This window comes from Amphiura filiformis, chromosome 17, assembly GCF_039555335.1.
Source record: "Amphiura filiformis chromosome 17, Afil_fr2py, whole genome shotgun sequence".
Classification (NCBI taxonomy): domain Eukaryota; kingdom Metazoa; phylum Echinodermata; class Ophiuroidea; order Amphilepidida; family Amphiuridae; genus Amphiura; species Amphiura filiformis.
The window spans coordinates 30,843,404-30,867,922 of record NC_092644.1 but is presented as its reverse complement, the minus strand read 5'-3'; the positions used below and the strand labels follow the sequence as shown (position 1 = coordinate 30,867,922).

Genomic DNA, 24,519 nt, shown 5'->3' with positions numbered 1-24,519 from the left:
GGAATTATAACTCTCATTTGTGAAATTCGTGTTCAAGTTCAAGATGAAAAAAACACCAGAATTTACAAGGGCACGTCTCGCAGATCTACTCACAGAATGGTTTTTCTGAGATAAATGTGTGCGAAGCGCGCAGAAATTTTGTATTTTGATACTAAAAAATGGGGTTAATTTAGGGTCTAAAATAGACCAAACGAAAGATGCATATCATAAGTTTTGTCACATTACATCTGTCGACTGAGCAGGGGAGGGGAATGACTTGCCACCCTGCCATATGGCTAATGTGCTGATGAACAGTGGCATAGATTTTTTTTTGACATGAGGTGGTTGGAAAAATTTCTTGAAGTATTATGTGAATCCAGCACCTTTTGGTGAGAGAATAAGTTTATGACACAAATGCGTCCAAAGTGCACAAAAATGTTGCCATATTGAAGCTAAACTCAAAATATGGTGCAGGAATAAATTCGCGCGAAGCGTGCAAAAATTGACATTTTTGTGGTTAAAATGGCTAAATATGAGGTAAAATTGTAGTTAATCATAATCATAGTAAATAATTTAATATTAAATTTCACCTGACCCCCCCTATCAGGAAAAATAAAATCACATAACCCCCCCTGTTTGTTTAAGTGAAAATCACATATCCCCCCCTACATTTTTTCCGGCCCCCCCTCCCCTGTAAATAATGAGCGGTCCCTAAGTTCAGTTGACCACTCCCACAGTTGTAGGCCCTAACAACTAACATAACATCCCAGCAAACACAAAAACGTTTTAAAAACGTTTTAAATAAGTTATATTTTGGCTTTTGGTTTAGGTAAAAACGTTTTAATAACATTAAAATGTCGGGTTATATAAAGGTCATGATAACGTTTTGAAACGTTTTGTATAAAAACACACTACAACAATATTTTTAAATGTTTTCAAAATGTTATTGTAAACTATTTTTGCAAACATTTTTGCCAAATATTGTCTCAATACTTAAATAACATTATGTTAAAATGTTTGAATCCAGCAAACACAGAAATGTTTTTAAAATGTTTTTTTCAAAACCTTGTAATAACATTTAAATGTAGGGTTATATAAAGGTCATGAAAACGTTTTTAAAACGTTATTGAAAATATTTTGGGGAAACATTTTTCGCAAAATATTTTTTCAACCCCAAAATAACATTCTGTTTAGAATGTTTTGTATCAAGTTTTCAAGAATGTTTTTGGAATGTTATTAAAACGTTTTTATACCCTTTATATAACCCGACATTTAAACGTTTTCTGTAAAACATTTTTGTTTGCTGAGCAGTAGATTATCAAAAATGTTTTTTAAGGTTATGAAAACGTTTTATACCCTTAATATACCCTTTATATAACCCGACATTTAAACGTTTTCTGACAACCTTTTATAACCTTTTGCGAATGATGTCGAAAACGTTTTGTGTTTGCTGGGATGACAGACAGTTTTTGGGGACAAGCGAAAATCTCAAAAACGGCATTTTCAATTTCGTCTCATATTTAAAATTATTACCTGAAGCCCCCCCCCGTATCCGTATCCAGATTTATTAGTTCTATTATTTATTATTTGGCACTCTACGTTTGCATCGGGGCCTGAGATTGGAATTCCAGTTTCCTTTCTCACGAAGTAAGGGCTAAGAGTAAAATTGTACAATTGTGTTTGGGAGTGGCCTTCTCTCTTTTCTCTTTTTCCTAGCTATTTTCTTCCATTTCTTGCTTTGTTTATCAAAGCTATCTAGGCCAGCATGCATATATTAGCCTACACTGGCTATCCAGGCTTGTGCATTTGTATGAGCTTGGAACGGTCCATGGTTTTCCATGGATTAGCATGTGTTCCTCACGGACCAACCTGGGTAAACAAACAAACAATACCAAATTTCATACTTCCTTCAAAATATGCATGCTCCTTCCCTGATTATTTCACCATATGGCTGGACTACCTGGGTGACGGGCGTTAGGATCACCGGTCACGGGCTTCCTTCAAATTTATCAATTATTTCTTTTTGACATCAGCATTGCATTTCTGGATTTTCAGCAGCGTGATGTGCGCGGGATATGCAGCAATAAAGTGGATCACTTGAAGTTTCAGCTACATTAATTAAACAGGAGGTAAGGTTTTGCATTCCTGAACATGCCGAATGAAATTTAGCGTGTAAATTCACATGTTCAAAAAAGGTTTTCTGGTCTGGTCACCATTTTCAATCATGTCTATCATTGCATGCAATGATGCATGCACGTACATCAGGCCGTGTAAAATTAATATTTTGGTTCTCGTCCCTCCCTCCTCAATTTCTGGGATTTGTCAGATTTTTTTTTTTTTTTTTTTTAGATTTTTCAATTTTTTAGACTTTGGAATGGAATGATTTATGAAATCTTCATACATATAAATAAGTATATTAGAGAACAAGCATCACTTCAAAGTCTTTTGTGGTACTCTAGGGGTTTATCCTCAGAATCTCACATTTGAAAAAAAAAAAAAAAAAAGGGCCTCATCGCTTCCTCGAGCACTGTTGGAGAAGACCGAAAACTACTGACAATGCTAATTTTACATTGGAAAAAACAAAAAAAACAAAAAACACAGGTCTCCCTCCCTCATCAATTCATGAAAATCCTCTGGACGAGAACCAAAACATTAATTTTATACGGCCTCATGATGGTTATGCCTGGTCAAGCCTAGACTGCAGAACTCAGTCCTCAATGATTGATAGTCAGTCATTTATCTTTTGGTCGTTATATGACTATCATTTGAGGACTGAGTTGTTATAATATATTTTCCGAGGAGCAATTTCAGACAATAGCTGGGCCGGGATTAGTGGGGCAGAGGTTATCTATTGAATCCTTTCATGACCACTGAAGCATAGTCAAGTCTGCCAAGGACACTCGGCACAAATTGAAAGACCACACGACACACGACACCAATTTGGTGTTTGTTGCGACACCAATTTGGTGTTTGTTATGCTCCTCGAAATTAGTACCTTACGGAAGTTACGGTCTATGTCATGTGTCAAGCCGGGGGTCAAGCACCCTCACACACAGACCCGAATGTAGTGAGGGTGCTTGGTATATCCGCCATCTTTCAATTACAGCTAATTTAAGCTTTATTATGAGAAGCCTATTTTGGTTGCAAAATGAGAACACAGTCACAGAGTGGCTTTAATATTTTTAGGTATACCAGGCAAACCTTCGTTAACACATTTGCTAGTCAGCAAAATTCACCTAGACCGGGGACCAAACACAATACATATTTACATATAGAAATTTCAATTTTTTTCAAGAACAGGTCGGTCAAGGAAACCTACATGACCTACATAAATATGTTTTCTATACCCGGTACTTCACTTGACCCATATAGAGGAATCCAAATACACGCATTCCTACACCTGACCAGCAGCCTTTAGTTGGGTCCCCGTCGGCTACAATGCATCCAAAATGTGAAATGATTCGGCCTTGGCGGAAATTTTAAACTGCATTCCATCACCCGTTTTACACCTTCCGCGAAAACACAGGTAGACAAAAGAATGATTAAATACAACACAATACAGTTCCAACAGTTGTGCAAATAAAAGCCCCCTTACACCTAGAGAAGGTCGAGGAGGGTTAATAGAATAATACAATAGAGATAATTCCGCAGGTAATCCTGTCGCATCTATTCATAGATGTACAAATGGGTGAACAAAAGGACTATTTATGAATAGATCTGACAGGATTACCTCTATTGTATATATTATTCTTTTATTAACCCTCCTCGTCTTTGCATCTTCTCTAGGTGTTAGGCTGCTTTTATTTGTACAATCGGGCGCTCAAAACACCAGGTTGGTGCTAGCGGGAAACCAAAGATGGCCGACCAAATCCTGACCACGACTTGGCTCGTTGGATTCGTCTATTATATGACTTTTTATGGTGATAAAACACTCACACATGGAATTTTAGAGGGATTTTGATAGTAGTTCCATTATAAAAAAGCTGCTATATCATCATGAGACTAAGATCTAGAAACACCCCCGTAATGCTGTTTTGGGGAATTTTGCTAGCAGAATCTTTTTGATGAAAGTCGATCTTTAAAAAGATGTAACTTTGCCACGGAAAGTGCTATGACAAAAAGGTTTCAGTTTTGGCTTTCTTTACTCAAGGGCTTTAGTATTTTTGGGAATTCCCAATTACCATTATATAAATAGCTAATTGCTATTTCTTAACCAAAAATGTATGCAGTTAGGATTTTTCAATAGCTTTGAGTCACTGAGATAAACATTCCGCTTTATTTTGCCTTTTTAAATATAGGAGTCATTTTGATTGATGATGTAATTTGCCATGTCACATAACTGACTTCCTCAATCAAACCTCTTCAAATTGCTATGAAAATGGAAAATTTTCTTATCATTTTCAGAAATCATTTGTTAAATACTTTAAGAGTACTACACCCTGGCCAATTTTATGCCTATTTTTGCATTTTTCTCAAAAATTATAGCGCATTGGTGACAAGTAAGATATGTATATTATAGGGCAAGGATTACAACTACTGTACTGAAAATTCATCAACTCAAGCCAAGTAGTTATTGATTTATTGATCAAATATTGGTTTTCCCTCATTTTCGACTGTAACTCCACAACTGTTGTCTGTGTTGAAATAAAATTACCAGTGCAGTAGTTGTAGTCCTTGCCCCTATAATATACATATCTTACTTGTCAACAATGCGCTATAATTTTTGAGAAAAATGCAAAAATAGGCATAAATTTGGGCAGGGGTGTAGTACCCCCTTAACATCACAAGTAATTTTCTTATCATATTCAGAAATCATTTGTTAAATACTTTAACAACACAAGTGATAATATACTTCTTGAATAATGAATATGAATGCTGTAATGTTTAATGGGTTGTGCCATGTGCACACACACATGCATTGATAGTAGCCAAAATGTCTGGTGTGTTCAGAGATTTGGGGGTCAAAGGTCATTAAGGTAATACACTATTTTAAAGTGTTGCGATTTGGTAGTTCACAACATCTTGCGAATGGTAGTGAGCTTCGCAAAATTGCATTGCTCATTTCCTTATGACGTGTAGAAGAATTCAAATATCACAGAAATGCTTTTATAGGTCCTGTGGTTCTTGAGTTATGTTGTAAAGAGGGCTGAAACAACAACACTTTTGTAAAATGTACATAACTCTTTAACAACAATAAATTAAGCAAGTTTTCAAAGTACAAGATTTGTAGAATGAACTTTTGCAAAACATCAAAGTGTTATTTTTCAATAATATATTGATTCAAACAATAAAAATCGACCAACAATACCTCGTCTACCCTTAAGTGGTCACGCCACGTCTGTATTTGTGGTCTTAGACCACAGCTACGTCTAGTTATTTTGCGACAATGAAAGGCCAAAAACATTTGGATTGCTGTTTAGAATGTGTAGATTTTTCTAGATATATAATATTAGAAAGTGATAAGGGGACACTGAAGTTGTAATAGGATTTTAGTTAAATTAAAGTTCCCAAAGGGTGCAAATTTGATGGTGTAACTTGATCAAACTTAGCATTTTTTAGTGATGAAAAATATGTTGCGCATAGGGGAGATTGGGGTTAGTTGGAACGCTGGGTAAGTTGAAACATTGTATTTTTTTCTGACACAAAAAATTAATTTGGTAAAATACTGGCACCTAGTAATAGGCATTAGTAAGGGTCATCCACCGAATTAGCAACAGCACTGATGCCCCACCAGTGTTGGCTTGGGAAAGGAATATCTGTTTTTTGACTTACTGACTAATTTTTATACCCCTCAGAAAAGATGCGTTATCTCCATGTTGTTTGAAGATTCAGGGGATTATTTTTTGAGTATCATAAGCACTAGTAGTAAGTCCCAGAATAATGTTACATAAAAGTTTTATTGTATTTCTTCTTTTGTGTAATGAACTTTGAAATGTAAAAATAGGCATCGGGGTTAGTTGAAACTTTTGAGGTGGGGTTAGTTGAAACGTGAAAATCGCATAGAAAAATATGGTTAAAAATTTGACTTTTTAAAAATTTGTAACATGTTTACCATTTCTTCAATATTGCTTTAATATGGTTAAAAAGCAATAATACAAGCAAAAAGTGCACACAGAAAGTACATTTTATAATATTTTATGCTTCTCATATTTTGGTCAATGGTGACACTCGTCACCTTGTGTCCAAAGTATTGACCCGCACTCCCACATATATATTTATTCATTTTTTCACACTGATTGTATGTTAAAGGGTGCCTTCAAGGGAAGTATAACCCTAACAACACAATAATAATTATTTTGAAATTTTTACAAGCCGTGTTTCAACTAACCCCACCCTATGTTTCAACTTACCCCAGGGGTGGGGTTAGTTGAAACACTTTTTTTCAAATTTTCAAATTGGATTATATGAATAATCATAAGCAGGTTCAATAAAGTTTAAGGCTGTATTTGTAGCGTGTATGTATATGTTTATACTGATATGGTTAGTGTTTCTTGAAAGTAATCGGTTTGCGTTAAAAAGATGATTTTGTGAAAAATGTTTCAACTAACCCCAATCTCCCCTACTGTTGCCATGATAATGGCGGCCATTTTGTTTTTTAAAGGTAACTAGCGCACAGGATTTCTCGGTACGGTGACAAATTGGCTGATTTTGATGGAGTTTTTTTTCTTTTGCCTACATATAAATCTAAACAGCTATTGAGCCATTTAAAAAAAATTAACGGTTGGTCAAATGTGGCCAACACGACATTTTGGAAAAAATGTGTGCAAATGTGTCGTTTGCACATGTAAAATATTTCTTTTTTTTTCAAAAGAACGTCTCTAGGGTTAAGACATGACTAATTGATGTGTGATAGGACATTGCGTTACTGAAAAAGCTGTGCGCAAGGTTTAAAATGACCAGAAACATTTCACAAGAGTTGAGGTTAGATTTTAACATTATTTGTATCCCTCAAATTCTGCAAATTTACCAAAGCTTCCAGGGCTTCCCCTGGACCCCCCCACCATTTGGTGCATGTTGGCTTGTGCTTTGCACATTGGTCGGTTCTTCAACATGCATGTTGTGAGATACATGTAAATACCTACCCCTGAATGGTCTGATACACAGTGGCGTAGCCAGCACATCTTTTTCAGAGGGTGGGCAAAGGGGGGCAAGACAACTTTTAATGATTTGATTTGATTGATTTGATTTATTGATAATCCAGGCAAACATACATACAATAGCAGAATAAAAGCCTCAAAACAATAAACACAAATACAATAGTCAACGGGGTCCCTGGCGGATTCCCTAATAGCGAACTAAATCACTTTGAAGTGGGTCTCCGATAACCCCGTTGACGAAAGATATTATATATAAAAAAGCGATTAAAAAAAAAAACGCACACACAACACATTACTGATAAAGGTACATACAACTACGCTGCTTTTGCGCGAAAAAAAAAAACAAACTAAAAACAATTTCATTGGAGACATCAATTGGTAAGGAAGACCATAACCTGGGAAATGCGACAAAGAGGGAATTATGGAAAATTAAGGGGAGAATCTTTGGCGACTTAAAATTGTCAAAATGGGCTAAAAAGGCCTAAAATCTGAAATATCAGGGTGGCGGGGAGACTTCCCCCTTGCCTTGAAACACCACTGGTGATACAATGTAGAGACCCTATCAGATACTATGTCACTCGTCCTCATTTAAATAAAATTCTGTCCACCATAAGGTACCACAGCAATTTGCACGATAATACAATAAAACATGTGATAGATACATTTGTATGAATGGTTTTGGAATGAAACTAGACACCTGTCCCTCTGTCACTTAAAACTTATAACCAACGTGGCTGCCATTTCAATTGTTATACCGTTCCGCTTGAGTTTATTCGATACAGTCTATACCCTATGAGCACAACTGATAAAAACAAGGAGTATTTTTGTAGATCTGTTGCAAATTTAAAGCCATATTATAACATTTCTGTAAAATAGATTTATTTTCCATAAAATGTTAGCTTTTACTGGCAGATATGTCCCCTTTTAATTTTGAGCTGAACAAGTGAGGTAAAGCATAGAAAATGGGAATTTACTACTATATATAGCGCCCATGCATGTTACTCCCGTGGTTGTAATACGGTACAATCCTCGGGTGTGTATGTATGTGTATCCCGCATGCCGTGTACGTACTGTGCATACATGTTCGACTAATATTTCCATCGTAATAATAAAACGCCGGTTCCAAATCTCGGATTTTGACAAAACTACAGCACCTAAAGTCTTGATTTTTGTAGAGTATCTTTATTGACTAAAGTACATTACAATCGTGTAATTAAACCAGAATTTAAATTTTTTTTGAGGGCGTTCTCCTCAGCAAATGTTATAATATGGCCTTAAGTCCTTAGCTATGCCGGATATATGTGGCTGTCGGGTTACATGTGTATGTCAGGCTATTCAATCATCAGAAGAAAAAAACATATTTGCTAGACAGATCTCATCACAACCACAACAAGGCCTGAAGAAATGTTTGATTGGCGAAGTTTTGCATATTTTGCTGTTTTGTTCCAAGAACAATAAACCTGATAAGCTGGTGAATCTTTATCATTTGTTTTCTTGGATTTAAATATCACATGATTTAAAGTTTTGCTCATTGCAAGTAAAAGAAAGTCATGATTTGGTAACCAACACAACAGAGACAGTGTTTACACAAACAACAGATACACATCGGATTTCAACAAAACTTCGGCATTCTTTGCATTAAGGGGTGGGGTATTAACGTTTGGGCAGTATTTTTTGTGGGACATGAGAGCATATCAGACATATAGAATTGCATTCTGAATACGAAGAATGTCATTCTGATATCAAATAATTTTGATTTTTTGAAATTCACAATATAATATGTATTTTATGGCAAATGATTAAAAATTGATGTTTTTGATATTTAACAGTCCTTGAAGTAAAATTTATAAATCTAATGATACGTACTTAAAGTGTATGTAGCTGGGATGAAAAGCCGACGATCAATTGAAAATTTTGACATTTCGTATTGAAGATATGGATTTTTTCCCCCAAAACATCAACAAAATTTAGGTCTTTTGGGGCAAAAAACATATATCTTCAAAATGAAAGGTCAAAATTTTCAATTGATCGTCAGCTTTTCATCCCAGCTACATACACTTTAAGTACATATCATTAGATTTATAAAGTTTACTCGATGACTGTAAAATATCAAAAAGTTAGACAATATCAAATTTTAATAATTTGTCATAAAATTTGTATTAGATCGCGAATTTCAAAAATTCAAAATTATTTGATATCAGAAGGACATTCCTCATATTCAGAATGCAATTCGATATGTCTGGTGTACTCTCAGCTCACACAAAAAATATGTGAAAACGTCGATAAACCTTAATACTAGATCCCTTAACCAGTGTTAATATATTTACGTACCCTCATCAGAAATATTAGACCACTGTCGAACATCATCTTCCCACGTGTCCATGATTGAATCTCAACGAAATATTATTAGATAAATCGCATGAAAATGGAAATTAAAAATTAGTTAGAATTGCCACTTGTTCACTTGTTTTACTGGTGTTGTATTGCAGTGTACGGGGTGATCAGCTGATTGTCAGTGTTAAATACTATGTGGGGCCAAATACATGATTTAGCTCCCATGTGCATCATTCCACAATGCAAAGTTTGCATAATATGCAAATTAGGAAATTAGGGTGCTTTGGAAAAGCTTCTCCTACCTAATCATTCACTTTATACCAGAAACAGGTTACCATTACATTCAATGCTATATTCACCTTGTGCTGTTAATACAGGGTGTCCCAGAATGATTTATACCGTGTTTGAACAAAATATCAAAAATATGTAGTCAACAGTGTATGTAATCTTAATAAGTGCAATACAATGACACACATGTCTCCTACGTATTCTGTGACTTTCATGGAAATAGCTTGGTTCGATCGTTTTAGCGTGACATTGCTATTACTGAAAATGGACGAAAACTGCATACTGTGTGTGTAATTTACAGTGCAAAGGCATAAACACATGGATCTTTTATCACTATCATCCAGCCGCACCGTGCAATATATTGGAGAAATCCTACATTCTTTTATAGGAAATACACCAAATTTGGCACAGATGTAGAGCTTACAATGCTAAATAATTCTTGATATCGGATTAAGTCAAACATTTCAAATATGACATCAGATATTTAGGTTGAAAACATACTTTTTATGTGATTTTTACCACAATTTTTACCCAAAAATGTCATTATTATAGAGGATATAACTTCCTCAACGATCCTCCGCACTCTGCAGTAAATTTTTATCTTCTCGGTTACGTAGCTGTGGGTTTGCCAATATACTGTGGACATAAATGCATGCTGTGACACTAAGGACGAACCTTCTCTATACCTTCTCTTTATGAAAAATCCATCTCTGCCGGCATTTCAAATGATGAAACTCACACATCGCAATAATTGTCTTCAAAACTGTCGCCAAAGAAAGAATATTTTAAAGGTCACTTAAGCGTAGCAAATCCTTTATTCTATACAAGGATTGCTTCGTAACATCATAAATAAACGATAGATATCGACTATTTAGCAGCAGTAAGAACAGAACACAGCAAATATACTGCATAATATTGTCCAAATAACTTTGTATTGAACGGTTATTAATTTCACAAATTTTCAAAATAGGTTGCTTTGTCAAAACTTGGAATTCACCATTTTTACACTATCTTCTCTAACTTCTACTAAAAACGTCCCGTTTTTAAATTCTAAAAAATCTGAGAAAGCTACATGTATGTAGAACTTAAAATGCAAAACGTTCTTACCTAAAAAAATTCCATCTTTCCCGGTATAAATCATTCTGGGACACCCTGACCTGTACATGTTTGACTGCTGCATTAAAAAGAAATTCGCATGAAGGCATTTTGCATCATTCTGCAATGCTTGGAATTGCCCATATATCTGTGTTCCATTTTTGATAGGTTTTTCTTTTCATTTAGTATTTTTGTTCATATTTCTCCCATAATGATGAAACTTGGAACTCTTATCAACACAACTACAATGAAAAGAAAAACACACAAATGTTTTTTTATTTATTTTATTTATTAGTCTATGTAAGAAAACACAAATACTGTGAATTTCAAAGCATGGAAAGAATACAGTAGGCCAAAAAATTAAGGTACCAGTTGTGTTCACCCCTGTACATGTATATCCTAAACAAAGACAGATATATCATAATTTGAACCAGCTACCAATAGCTGCATCTTTTAGCTCGAAGTTAAGACCTCATTCGTTCATTTCATTTCATTTTATTAAAAAAAGCATTGTGGCCCTAAGGCCAAATTGAGCAATTTTTACATTAATTAAAAGACATCAAAATATTACAAAATTACAAATACAAAATATATAAACAACAAATTTAAATACAAATAATGCAAGATAAAAGATGAAAAATATTGCACAGTATATAAAGCATAAATGGATATTGCTGCATTAAAACATCAGCATGCAGGTGTAAGTTGGGAGAAATTTCAATTTCTTGAAATTGTTCAAAAAATATAGACACGGCGACCAAAAAGCCAAGGAAGATGCCAATTTAAAAGTTGCAGTTTGATACATTGGATGGCCTGCTGATTTGTACACAAAGCATTTGTGAATAAGAGAAATAGCGCCATGCTTCCATTGATTAGTACATTAAAACTAGCGTTGTGCTTTCATTGATTAGAGCACATGTGCAACTTTGGATGTTGTTTCTTCATTAGCTTTTAGTTCACCGTTTCTTTAATTCTCAACCAATTTCAACAAATTAGGTCTTAAATTAGAGCTAAAGAGTGCAAGTATTGGCTGCTTATTTTAATTGTGACATATTTGTCTTTATTTAGGATAGACAGTGGTGAACACAACTTGTACCTTAATTATTTGGCTTACTTTAGTTCAAAACATGCAGAACAGCATGAAAATTTGCATAAATTACCACTTTTACTGTTCAATACCAAATTTTCCCCATTTTCAGAACACGACTTGCAGAATGCCACAAATTAACTTGCACTACTACCTGAAGCCACACATCTGTAAATATTGCAGACGACAATTCTATGATACTCTGAGATACATGATTCATCTTCGTCGCCACCAGATAAGGATTAAACCATACTGGTATGGCAAGGAATCACATCAATGGAGACATATTAAGGAGGAGATTCAGGAGAAGTCTTGCAGTTATCAAACCAGTGGTAATAAAGGCTACCCACATGATGTTGAAAGCACCAGGACCACTGAGAACCCTTACATGTGCCAATATTGTTATAAAGACTGCAGACGAGCAGTTAATTTGAAGCGGCATTTAAGGGAGACACATTACCAATGTGAATTTTGTGATCAACTCTTTACAGAGTTTAAGAGTATGAAAATACACAGCCGATATTGTTTACCACATCAATGCAGTACATGCAAAAAAGGCTTTAAAACCGTTTATGATTTTAATAGACATCAAAAAATTCACAGTGAAGAGAGTTCTCACCTTTGCCCATTCTGTAATAGAGGCTTCAAACATAACAGTACCTTGAAAGGACATATGAAGATTCACACATCGGAGAAGCGATACAGTCGATGTCGAATATGCAAGAAAGGCTTTACAAAAAAAAATATCCTTAAAGAACATGAATATAGCCACACATACGAGTGGCCGGTTAGATGTCAAATATGTAATGAGAGCTTTAAACGGAAAGTTGACCTGAAACGGCATCAAATAAAACACCAATCTTCAAGGATCCACACCAAAGAGAAACTGTACAGATGTGATTTATGCACTCAAGTCTTTACAGAGTTAGAGAGTATGAAAACACACCGTCAAACATGTTTGCCATATCAATGCAGTACATGCAGTAAAGGCTTTAAAAGCATTTGTGATTTAGATAGACATCATCAAATAATTCACAGTGAAGAGAGGTCTTTCCTATGTCAAATCTGTAAGAAAGGCTTCAAATTTAACGGTGATTTGAAAAAACATTTGAGGACTCACACATTAGAGAAGCCTTACAAATGTCGAAAATGCAATAAAAGCTTTGCACAGAGTAGTTACCTTAAAGGTCATGAATCCAGCCTCGCACACCAGAAGCCATATAAATGTCGAATATGCAAGAGGAGGTTTAAACAGAAAGATTTCATGAAAAAGCATTCAATATCAAAGGAACATAGAATGAACCTATTATTCAGTCGTAATAAGGATAAATAATGGCTACACAAATAAGGCCACGTTGAAAGAACACTGTGCTTGACAACATGGACAAAGATGGATGGTTTGAACTCATCATAATAAGTCTGAGAAGCCATACTTGTGTAGTGGGAATATTGGGAATTTTGGGAATTTTCAATTATTGGTTTTATTATGTTTTAAACTTGTATTTTAATATTTAATCAAATGTTCCGAAAGCAAATTGAAAGCAAATTTAATCTTTTCACAACATATATACATGTATATAATGTTTACAACCAGATAAGTGCTACCAATGAAGAATAGGTCTTGTTATATGTTCTTTTACCACAGATTTTCAGTATTTAAAAAATGACAAAGATTTTTTCATACATTGTATGTGGGATTTTCCAAGTCCCGCATCTTGCATATTTTCATCCTAAAATGTTGCATATTTTGGGAATTCCCAATTACCATTATAATAGTTCATTGCTGTTTCTCAACCAAAAATGTATGCAGTTGGGATTTTTAAATAGCTTTGAGTCACTGAGACAAACATTCCTATTTATTTTGCCTTTAGAATGATGGGAGTCATTTTGATTGACGAAGTAACTTGCCATGTCATATAATTGACTTCCTCAATCAAACCTCTTCAAATTGCTATGAAAATGGAAAATTTTCTTATCATTTTCAGAAATTATTTGTTAAACACTTTAACAGCACAATACTATACATGTACTTCTTGAATAATGAATATGAATGCTGTAAAAGTTATGTTTTGGCATCGAAACATAACTGGTGATTATGAAAAATTATTGGTGATTACTTGTATTTTAATTTTCAAAAGTCCAACCAAACGCAAAAAAATATTTGCGTATGTAGGCCTACATCATGGTACATATGTGTATTTTGGTACTGAACAGACGACGTTAACTCCCGGGCATTAACTCATGCAAGATCTTTGTAGTTCACATCTTATGAGCTACATGTAGTACCAGGCCCGTGATGAAGGATTTTTTTTGGGGGAGTGGTGGGGTGTGCTGATTTTTAAGAAGTGGACCTTTTTTCCAATGGGGGGGGGGGGCAATTAGGTGAAAAGTGGACTTTCTTGGACCTTTTTTTCTATACTTTTGCAAATTAGGGGGGGGGGAGGGGTTGGTGTGGTCGCACCCACTCTGCGTACGGGCTTGTGTAGCACTGAGTGAGAGTTTAAATTTAATATTCAAGATCACTTAGCTGGTAACAAAAATGTTGATAGTGCTAAAAGTATTCTATTACTAAATTAATAGATGTCTTTATGTAATAAGATTTAAGGTAATGATTATCCCTTCAGAGTTTGTGGTTATTGTTTCAAAATTTATTGTACTAGCTAGGATGTTTTACAGAACAAAAACATAACGCAGTAAGATCTGGTCATGCTTGTTGTTTTTTTTGATAAAAATGGGTATTGATCATTCTTGAAGTTCTTTATTTTGATTGTATGCTCTTATAAATTACTCCAATCCCCTTATCTACACAGTGATTCCCCTGCTTAAATTTTGATTTTTAGATTTGAATGAAAATTCCCGAAAATTTCGGACTTTGCCTGCATGAACTTTGAAGGGGCCATGACAATACGAAAATGCACTAAAATTGTGAATTAATTATACTTTTGAGATTTCTTATGTTAAGAGGAGTAATAGAAAAATAGTACAATTGACTTTTTTATTCCCTGTGATGAGAGAAACAAATTGATGGGACTATTCTTAATTTTTTGCCCCACTGTGGAAAAATAGAACCAATCAAATTTTTATCATTTCCAGTTTAAGGGTGCAAAAAAACATTGGCAGAAAAATGTAGGAAAATAAAATACCAAACACACAGCACCATGCACTATATTTTATAAACTTTTACACCAATCAAGTTTCAAATTATATTGTGAATATCTTTACAAATATCAACTTTAAACTAGTAATAATAAAGCATACATTTTTGGAAAGATGAAGCAATTTAAATATACACATTTCAACTCATTCTATAGGGTGACCTTGGAAATTATACAGGGTGGAATAAAATAATTCCGGATAAAAAATGGGTTACTTAATGCATCGCTTATTTCGAACTGGCAGGAATAAACTGAAAATACATGTAAACAGCATTTATTTGCTTTGAGGATATTAAAGGGGAGCCTAGCTTACTGATTTGAAAGGAAAAAAAGAGCCATTTGGTAATCTCAGAATTAGGGTGTCCCAAATTATATTTATAATTTTTTCCAATTCAACATATTTTAAACTGAACCATTTTTCCCCTAACCATACGGAAAGAGTCACCCACACAGATTCCTCATCAAATTTCCTCTCAGAAAATGTATAATTTGACTATGATTGGATAAGTAATAAAGAATTTACAGCAACTTTTAGATTTTGAGGACATCTGCATTATTTACTAACTACAGTGTTTAGTATGAAAACAGGTACTTTTTTACGCATATATTTTAGAGACTACATGTAAACCAATATCATTAACAGTTCAAAATTATTAAAAATAATTAGCAGACTTGTTAAGCTGTATATTGAGACTAAAACCAAGTTTATAGCACTTGTAGTACCGTAGTTCGCTTACTAAAGTTACACATAATAATATGTAAAACCTCTTGTTCTCATCTAGAGTTTATGTGCACTGCTCTCCCCACCCCACCACCTGCTCACAATTTAATAAACCACATCTTCATTTAGTTGAGAAGCTATATTGTTCACATTTACAGGGTAGTTTATAATGCACATTTGACTTTTGAAGTTGCACACAAGGTCTTTTGAAGTTGAAGGACAAGATGAAGTAGGGCGTAAAAATTCACTTGGTTTTGTCAAGCCAAAATGCCAGCTTAGCGATAAATCCCTAGCATAAAAGCTGGCACCAGCTTATTTTTTTGTTTATGCTGAACTCGATTCTGTTGTCTGCCGAGCAACATTTTGAGATTGTGACCCTCAAAAAGATCCCCAAATGACCCATAGGATCGTATAGCCTAGGGGCAAAATTAATTGTATTCCAGTAACACTTTCAAACATGTCAAATTATGCGTCTGGCCCCATGGATCCCATGAATGTAATGTTTGTGTGTGGACGACCAAGAGAGAAATTATTGGGCACCAAAGGAAACAGGTAGGTCGATTTGCTTGCAGTGTATGGATCAAAAGTCAAAATTGCTCCAAGTTTTGTAAAAGTTGAGGCAATTTGTTCGCCTAGCTTAGAGGTTTGAGGAAAAGAATAGTTTGCACTATCTGCGATGTCTAGTTAGCATGTTAACACAGCAAAGAGTCAAAAGATATGTTGGATTCCATAAGATTAAATGGAATTTGTATCTATTTATCATCTATATTCCGATCTTGACATCGCAAATAGTAAAAAAAAAATTCTTTTCCTGAATCACTTGAACTTGAGGAATAGTTTGCATCCATTTTTACAAAAATCAGAGGAATTTTAATTTTCACCCCTATATGACATAACAATTGACCTTGGACCTGTTGAACTTCATAACTTGGTAACTATATGTCCTACACGCAAATATGTTACATTTTTGTGATCGTAAGACCTTCAAAATTCCCGGAAACTCTCCGGGAAACTTTCCAAAATTCTCGGAAACTTTCCACCCCTTTACAACCCTATGTAGACCTTTACATTTGCTCTAGCAATGCTAGCAATCAATATGTTTTAAATACATGTACACTGATTTTGAACTTGGTCAAAACCAGCACTGACTTACGGGCATATGGGGTCATTGGGTGAGGGCATGATTTTTGCAATTTGGTGAGAGCAAAATGTGAAAGATATGAGGTCATTGGGTGAGATCATGACCATTTTTTTAAATAGAACCTTAAGGTGAGAGCCGAAACAGTGCCATAGCAGGAACCTCGAACATTGAATTTCTACTTTCTAAATGGCTTCAAATTTTTTTTTTTTTTTTCAAAATAAGTAACAAAATCAGTGATAAATGAAAGTTGCTGTTCAAATTGAAAGGGTCTTTGTATGACAGATCAAATGGAAAAATAGGGGGTCTTCGGGTGACAGAGCATGTGTTCATAAACAAATATGGGGTCTTTGACAGCGTCGCCTCACGTCACCTCCAAAGGTATTAGCTAATTGCACATTCTATTCTGTCTAAAAATGTTTAAGTGTTTTTGGGATAAAAATGTATATTTTTATATGAAGGTCAAAATTGTCAAATGATCGTCCCCCAGCTACACTTTAAGTAAATATCATTAGATTTATAAATTTTACTTCAAGGACTGTTAAGGGGGTACTACACCCCTGCCCAATTTTGTGCCTATTTTTGCATTTTTTCTCAAAAATTATAGGGCATTGGTAACAAGTAAGATTATGTATATTATAGGGGCAAGGACTACAACTACTACACTGGAAATTTTATTTAGTACAGACAACAGTTGTGGAGTTACAGTCAAAAATGAGGGAAAACCAATATTTGATCAATAAATCAATAACTACTTGCCTTGAGTTGCTGAATTTTCAGTGCAGTAGTTGTAGTCTTTGCCCCTGTAATATACCTTACCTCTCACCAATGCACTATAATTTTTGAGAAAAATGCAAAAATAGGCACAAAATTGGCCAGGGTTGTAGTACCCCCTTAAATGTCAAAAATATAAAATTTTAAAAATTTGTGTTATATCGCAAATTTAAAAAAAATCAAAATTATTTGATATCAGAAAGACATTCTTTGTAATTGTATTCAGAATGCAATTCGATATGTCTGATGTGCTCTCATGTCTCAGAAAAAAATATTGTGCAAACGTTGCTATCCGAGCCTTTTAATATCCCAGTTTACTAAAGTTACTAAAAATGTTATAGTGAAAAATATACTGCTCTGCTCCCATGTGCATCATTCTGCATCTTAAAGTTTGCATAATATGCAAATTGTGAATTTAGATTGTTTATGAAAAGTTTCTCTTACATAACATAATCGTTCACTTACCAGAAATAGTTCACCATTACATTGTATGCTATATTCACCTTGTGCTATTAAATTATACATGTTTGACTGCTGCATTAAAAAGAAATTTGCATGAAGGCATTTTGCATCATTCGACAACGCTTGGAATTGCCCATATATCTGTGTTCCATTTTGAGTCTATTTTGGTTAGGTTTTTCTATTCATTTGGTATTTTTGTGCATATTTCTTCCATAGTGATGAAACTTGGAGCTTTTATCAACTACATGTACAATGAAAAGTACAGACACAAATGATTTTTTTTTATTTATACATTGTAAGTCTATGTAAGAAAACTCAAATACTGTGAATTTCAAAGCATGTAAGGTTGAGTTCAAAACATGCTGAACAGCATGAAAATTTGCATAATTTTACCACTTTTACAGTTAAATACCAAATTTTCCCCATTTTCAGAACATGACTTGCAGAATGCCACAAATCTTGCACTACTACCTGAAGCCTCACATCTGTAAATATTGCAGAAGACAATTTGATGATACTCTGAGATACATGATTCATCTTCGTCACCACCAGATGAGGATTAAACCATACTGGTATAGTAAGGAATCACATCAATGGAGACATATTAAGGAGGAGAATGCACAGGAGATTCAGGAGAAGTCTTGCAGTTATCAAACCAGTGGGAATAAAGGCTACCCACATGATGTTGAAAGCACCAGGACCACAGAGAACCCTTACATGTGCCAATATTGTTATAAAGACTGCAGACGAGCAGTTAATTTGAAGCGGCATTTAAGGGAGCAACATTACCAATGTGAATTATGTAATCAAGTCTTTACAGAGTTAGAGAGTATGAAAATACACAGCCGATATTGTTTGCCATATCAATGCAGTACATGCAAAAAAGGCTTTAAAACCATTTATAATTTTAATAGACATCAAAAAATTCACAGTGAAAAGAGGCCTCACCTTTGTCCATTCTGCAATAAAGGCTTCAAACTTAACAAGCACTTAAAAGAACATAAATTGGAGATTCACACATCCGAGAAGCTACATGTATATATATGTCGAATATGCTATAAAAGCTTCACAAAGAAAATTATCCTTAAAGAACATGAATATAGCCACACACACAAGAAGCCGGTTAGATGTCAAATATGTAACGAGAGCTTTAAACGGAAAGCTGACCTGAAACGGCATCAAGTAAAACACCAACCTTCAAGGATCCACACCAAAGAGAAACTGTACAGATGTAATAAATGCACTCTAGTCTTTACAGAGTTAGAGAGTCTGAAAACACATCATCAAACATGTTTGCCATATCAATGCAGTACATGCGGTGAAGGCTTTAAAAGCATTTGTGATTTAGATAGACATCATCAAATAATTCACAGTGAAGAGAGGCCTTTCCTATGTCAAATCTGTAAGAAAGGCTTCAAAACTAAACGTTATTTGAAAGATCATATGTTGACTCACACATTGGAGAAGCCTTACAAATGTCGAAAATGCAATAAAAGCTTTGCACGGAATTGTTTGCTTACAAAACATAAATCTAGGCTGGAACATGATCGGCCATATAAATGTCGAATATGCAAGAGGAGGTTTAAACAGAAAGATTTCATGAAAAAGCATTCAATATCAAAGGAACATAGAATGAACCTATTATTCAGTCGTAATAAGGATAAATAATGGCTACACAAATAAGGCCATGTTGAAAGAACAGCTACATGTACATTGTATACTAGTACATGTATAATCGGCAGGAAATGTTAGGATTTTACCACTATGTTGATAAGTAGACCCACCTGTCTGGTCTTATTTTGTGTGTTAAAGAAAATAGGCTAATGTGATAGTGGACTTCCAATTAATATAATTTGATGCTTCCGGCAAGATATTGAGGGTTCAGAACCAGAAAGCCGTAACTCACTATGACAAACTCTCACAAAATGAGCATAAAGTTGGCTCCATGCTTTGGTCTTCAAAAATCAATATTTCCTCTACAATAACTTTTTTTAAATGTATTTTGTCATGATTAATGGACTGTATCTTCTATAGTGCCTTGGCAACCTTACGCTAATTTTTGTGGTGATTGTGAGTTGAGGCTTTCTGGCTCTCAACCCTCGATATTAAATATCACAAGACAATTCCAACAATTATCACCGATTATGAGCTGTTCAAACTAAGTGACGTTGAAAACACTGGTATCACAGAGAAGTATAAAAGTATAAAAACATGCAAGGTTGAAAGGATCCATACCAAAGAGAATTCTTAAAAAATGTACATTATGCAATCAGTGGTTTGAACTCATCATAATAAGTCTGAGAAGCCATACATATGCTTTTTGAGGGTCACAATCTCAAAATGTTGCTCGGCAGACAACAGAATCGAGTTCAACATAAACAACAAAAAATAAGTTGGTTGCCAGCTTTTATGCTAGGGTTTTATCGCTATTAACAAACTGGCATTTTGGCTTGACAAAACCTCATGAATTTTTACGCCCTACATCATCTTGTCCTTCAACTTCAAAAGACCTTATGTGCAACTTCAAAAGTCAAATGGTGCATTATAAACTACCCTGTAAATGTGAACAATATAGCTTCTCAACTAAAATGAAGCTGTGGTTTATTAAATTGCGAACAGCCAGGGTGGTGGGGTGGGGGAGAACGGTGCACATAAACTCTAGATGAGAACAAGGCGTTTTACATATAATTATATGTAACTTTAGTAAATGAACTACTACAAGTGCTATAAACTTGGTTTTAGTCTCAATATACAGCTAAACAATTCTGCTAATTATTTTTAATCATTTTGAACTCTTTATGATATTGGTTTACATGTAGTCTCAAAAATGTTTGCATAAAAAAGTACCTGTTTTCATATTAAACACTGTAGTTAGTAAATAATGCAGATGTTCTCAAAATCTAAAAGTTGCTGTAAATTCTTTATTACTTATCCAATCATAGTCAAATTATAGGCCTACATTTTCTGAGAGGCAATTTGATGAGGAATCTGTATGGATGACTCTTTCTGTATGGTTAGGGGGAAAATGTTTCAGTTTAAAATATGTTGAATTGTAAAAAATTATAATATAATTTGGGACACCCTAATTCTGAGATTACCAAATGGCTCTTTTTCCCCCTTTCAAAACAGTAGGCTAGGCTCCCCTTTAATATCCTCAAAGCAAATAAATGCTGTTTATTTTCAGTTTAATCCTGCCAGTTCAAAATAAGTGATACATTTAAGTAACCCATTTTTTATCCGGAATTATTTTATTCTACCCTGTATAATTTATTTCCAAGGTCACCCTATAGAATGAGTTGAAATGTATATATTTAAATTGCTTCACCTTTCCAAAAATGTATGCTTTATTATTACAAGTTTAAAGTTGATAATTGTGAAGATATTCACAATATAATTTGAAACTTGATTGGTGTAAAAGTTTATAAAATATAGTGCTTGGCGCTGTGTGTTTGGTATTTTATTTTCCTACATTTTTCTGCCAATGTTTTTTTGCATCCTTAAACTGGAAATGACAAAAATTTGATTGGTTCCATTTTTTGTATGCCCCCTGTGGTTCCTACAAGGGGTCAAAGGTAAAAAAACAGTGGGGCAAAAATTTAAGAATAGTCCCATCAATTTGTTTCTCTCATCACAGGGAATAAAAAAGTCAATTGTACTATTTTTCTATAGTGATTTGTTAGTTCAAATAGGTCTGATGTCAACAATTTCATACAAAGAGATCAAAATTCAAATATGGTTTCGACACTGGTCTCAAATTATTACTCCTCTTAAGGGGTGGGGTATGAATGTTTGGACCGTGTTTATTTTGGGACATTAGAGCACATCAGACATATCGAATTGCATTCTGAATACGAAGAATGTCATTCTGATATCAAATAATTTTGATTTTTTGAAATTAGCAATGTAATGTAATACACATTTTATGGCAAATCATGAAAATTTGATATTTTTGATATTTAACAGTACTTGAAGTAAACTTTATAAATCTGATGATTTATACTTAAAGTGTATGTAGGTGGGATGAAAAGCCGACGATCAATTGAAAATTTTGACCTTTTCGTATTGAAGATAAGGATTTTTTTCCCAAAACACCAAAAAAAATTAGGTCTTTTGGGAAAAAATCCATATCTTCAATATGAAAGGTCAAAATTTTCAATTGACCGTCGGCTTTTCCTCCCTGCTACATACACTTTAAGAATATATCATTAGATTTATATAATTTACTTCGAGGACTGTTATATATCAAAATTTGAAAAATATCAAATTTTTATAATTTGTCATAAAATTTATTATATTGTGATTTTCAAAAATGAAAATTATTTGATATCAGAAAGACATGCTTCAGTATTCAGAATGCAATTCGATAGGTCTGAGGTGCTCTCATGTCCCACAAAAAATACTGTCGAAACTCAATAAACGCTCATTTTAGATCCCTTAACATAAGAAATCTCAAAAGTATAATTAATTCACAATTTTAGTGCATTTTCGTATTGTCATGGCCCCTTCAAAGTTCATGCAGGCAAAGTCCAATGGAAATATGTACAAGCATATTATTTGATCCATGGTTTCATCCGAGTGTGAGGTTATACATTTCTCAAATAAATTTTATATATTTGGTTTGCAGAGAGGAGTAATTTAAGACTAATTTCGATTGAATTGGTGCATTTTGAAAATGTGGCTTCTGTGCATGAGCTTCAAACATTTTTGGGAAGGCCAACTCTCTTGTAATTTTTAGGGATCAATTATGTTTATAAATGAGGTTGGTTTGTCTTACATTTGTGAAGGGTTCTGTGGTCTTGTTAAGGGTGGTCTTAACCCTGGAATTATGGAAACTTTTGGGCTTGATGTTAAACTAGGTACTTAATTTTGGTCTAAAGTATATAAAAATATACTTATTTAGAGTGGCGAAGACTTTATAGATTCGTCTGTACGTGAGTTCAAGTTTGGGCAAAAATGCTCATTTTTTGAGGAAATCCAAAAAAAATAGTTTTTTTTGAACCAAATTTTTTCGGAAAACGTAACAAAAAATTCTTGAGTCAAATTTTTTCTTAATTTTTAAAAACTAGGTAAAAATTTCTAGGACCTGTTTAAAAAAAAAAAAAAAAATTATTTGGACCAATATTGAGAAATTTGCACCAAAAATGGTGTAAAAAGCTAAATTTGCCCCAAAATCACAAAACCTGCTTTTAGCCCAAAATTCAAATATTTTGGAGAAGTTGATTAAAATTAAAAACAAATAAAATTTCTATCTAGTTTTTAAAAATTAATAAAACATTTAAAACAATTAAAAAAACCTGTTTTGGGGATTTTCTCCAAAAATGAGCATTTTTTGGCCAAATTTGACCTCGCAGATGAATTCATCAAGTCTTTACCAATCTAAATATATGTATACTTTTATATACTTTAGACCAATAATTTAGCAGTTATGAGGTCTAAAAGTTTACCTAATTCCAGGGTTAAGACCACCCTTAAGGGCTGGGGTATGAACGTTTGGACAGTATTTATTGTGGAACATTAGAGCACATCAGACATATCGAATTGCATTCTGAATACGAAGAATGTCATTCTGATATCAAATAATTTTGATTTTTTGAAATTCGCAATTTAATACACATTTTATGGCAAATCAATAAAAATTGATATTTTTGATATTTAACAGTACTGAAGTAAACTTTATAAATCTGATGATTTATACTTAAAGTGTATGTAGGTGGGATGAAAAGCCGACGATCAATTGAAAATTTTGACCTTTCAGTATTGAAGATATGGATTTTTTCCCCAAAATACAAAAAAAAATAGGTCTTTTGGGAAAAAAATCCATATCTTCAATATGACAGGTCAAAATTTTCAATTGACCGTCGGCTTTTCCTCCCTGCTACATACACTTTAAGAATATGTCATTAGATTTATATAATTTACTTCGAGGACTGTTATATATCAAAATTTGAAAAATATCAAATTTTTATAATTTGTCATAAAATTTGTATTATATTGTGATTTTCAAAAATGAAAATTATTTGATATCAGAAAGACATGCTTCAGTATTCAGAATGCAATTCGATAGGTCTGAGGTGCTCTCATGTCCCACAAAAATACTGTCGAAACGCAATAAACGCTCATTTTAGATCCCTTAAGGTCTCAGGGAGTTCTTTTGCATGGCACCTAGCTGCCATCTTCAGTTACGGCAGAAGCATTGAAATTTAAGGGGGGGGGGTCGGGGATGAGCTTATTTTGTTCCCGTTTCGAAGGGAGTTTTGTTTTCTTGTGTGAAACATTTCAAATTCAAAGCAATTTAGCCCCAAATGATGGTGTGTTTTGTTATTTGATGGGCCTGTGCGCATGAAGCGTGCAAAATCGTTCAATTTTACCGTATGTGGGCCCAAAACATT

The 24,519-nt window shown here is 34.0% G+C and overlaps 1 protein-coding gene across 2 annotated transcripts; it reads left to right on the top strand.

The window, feature by feature from the left end:
• The first annotated feature begins 1,956 nt into the window (after nucleotides 1-1,956).
• On the top strand, nucleotides 1,957-21,331 carry LOC140137618 (zinc finger Y-chromosomal protein 2-like). Of its 2 annotated transcripts, none has more exons than XM_072159353.1 (2): nucleotides 1,957-2,108; nucleotides 18,563-21,331. In XM_072159353.1, exon 2 carries the CDS (start codon nucleotides 18,566-18,568, stop codon nucleotides 19,796-19,798), a length of 1,233 nt encoding a protein of 410 aa, XP_072015454.1. In that variant the 5' UTR covers nucleotides 1,957-2,108; nucleotides 18,563-18,565; the 3' UTR covers nucleotides 19,799-21,331. The 2 variants fall into 2 exon arrangements, with proteins under 2 accessions (XP_072015454.1, XP_072015455.1); XM_072159354.1 differs by lacking the exon at nucleotides 18,563-21,331 and adding an exon at nucleotides 11,993-13,444.
• The last annotated feature ends 3,188 nt before the right edge of the window (nucleotides 21,332-24,519 follow it).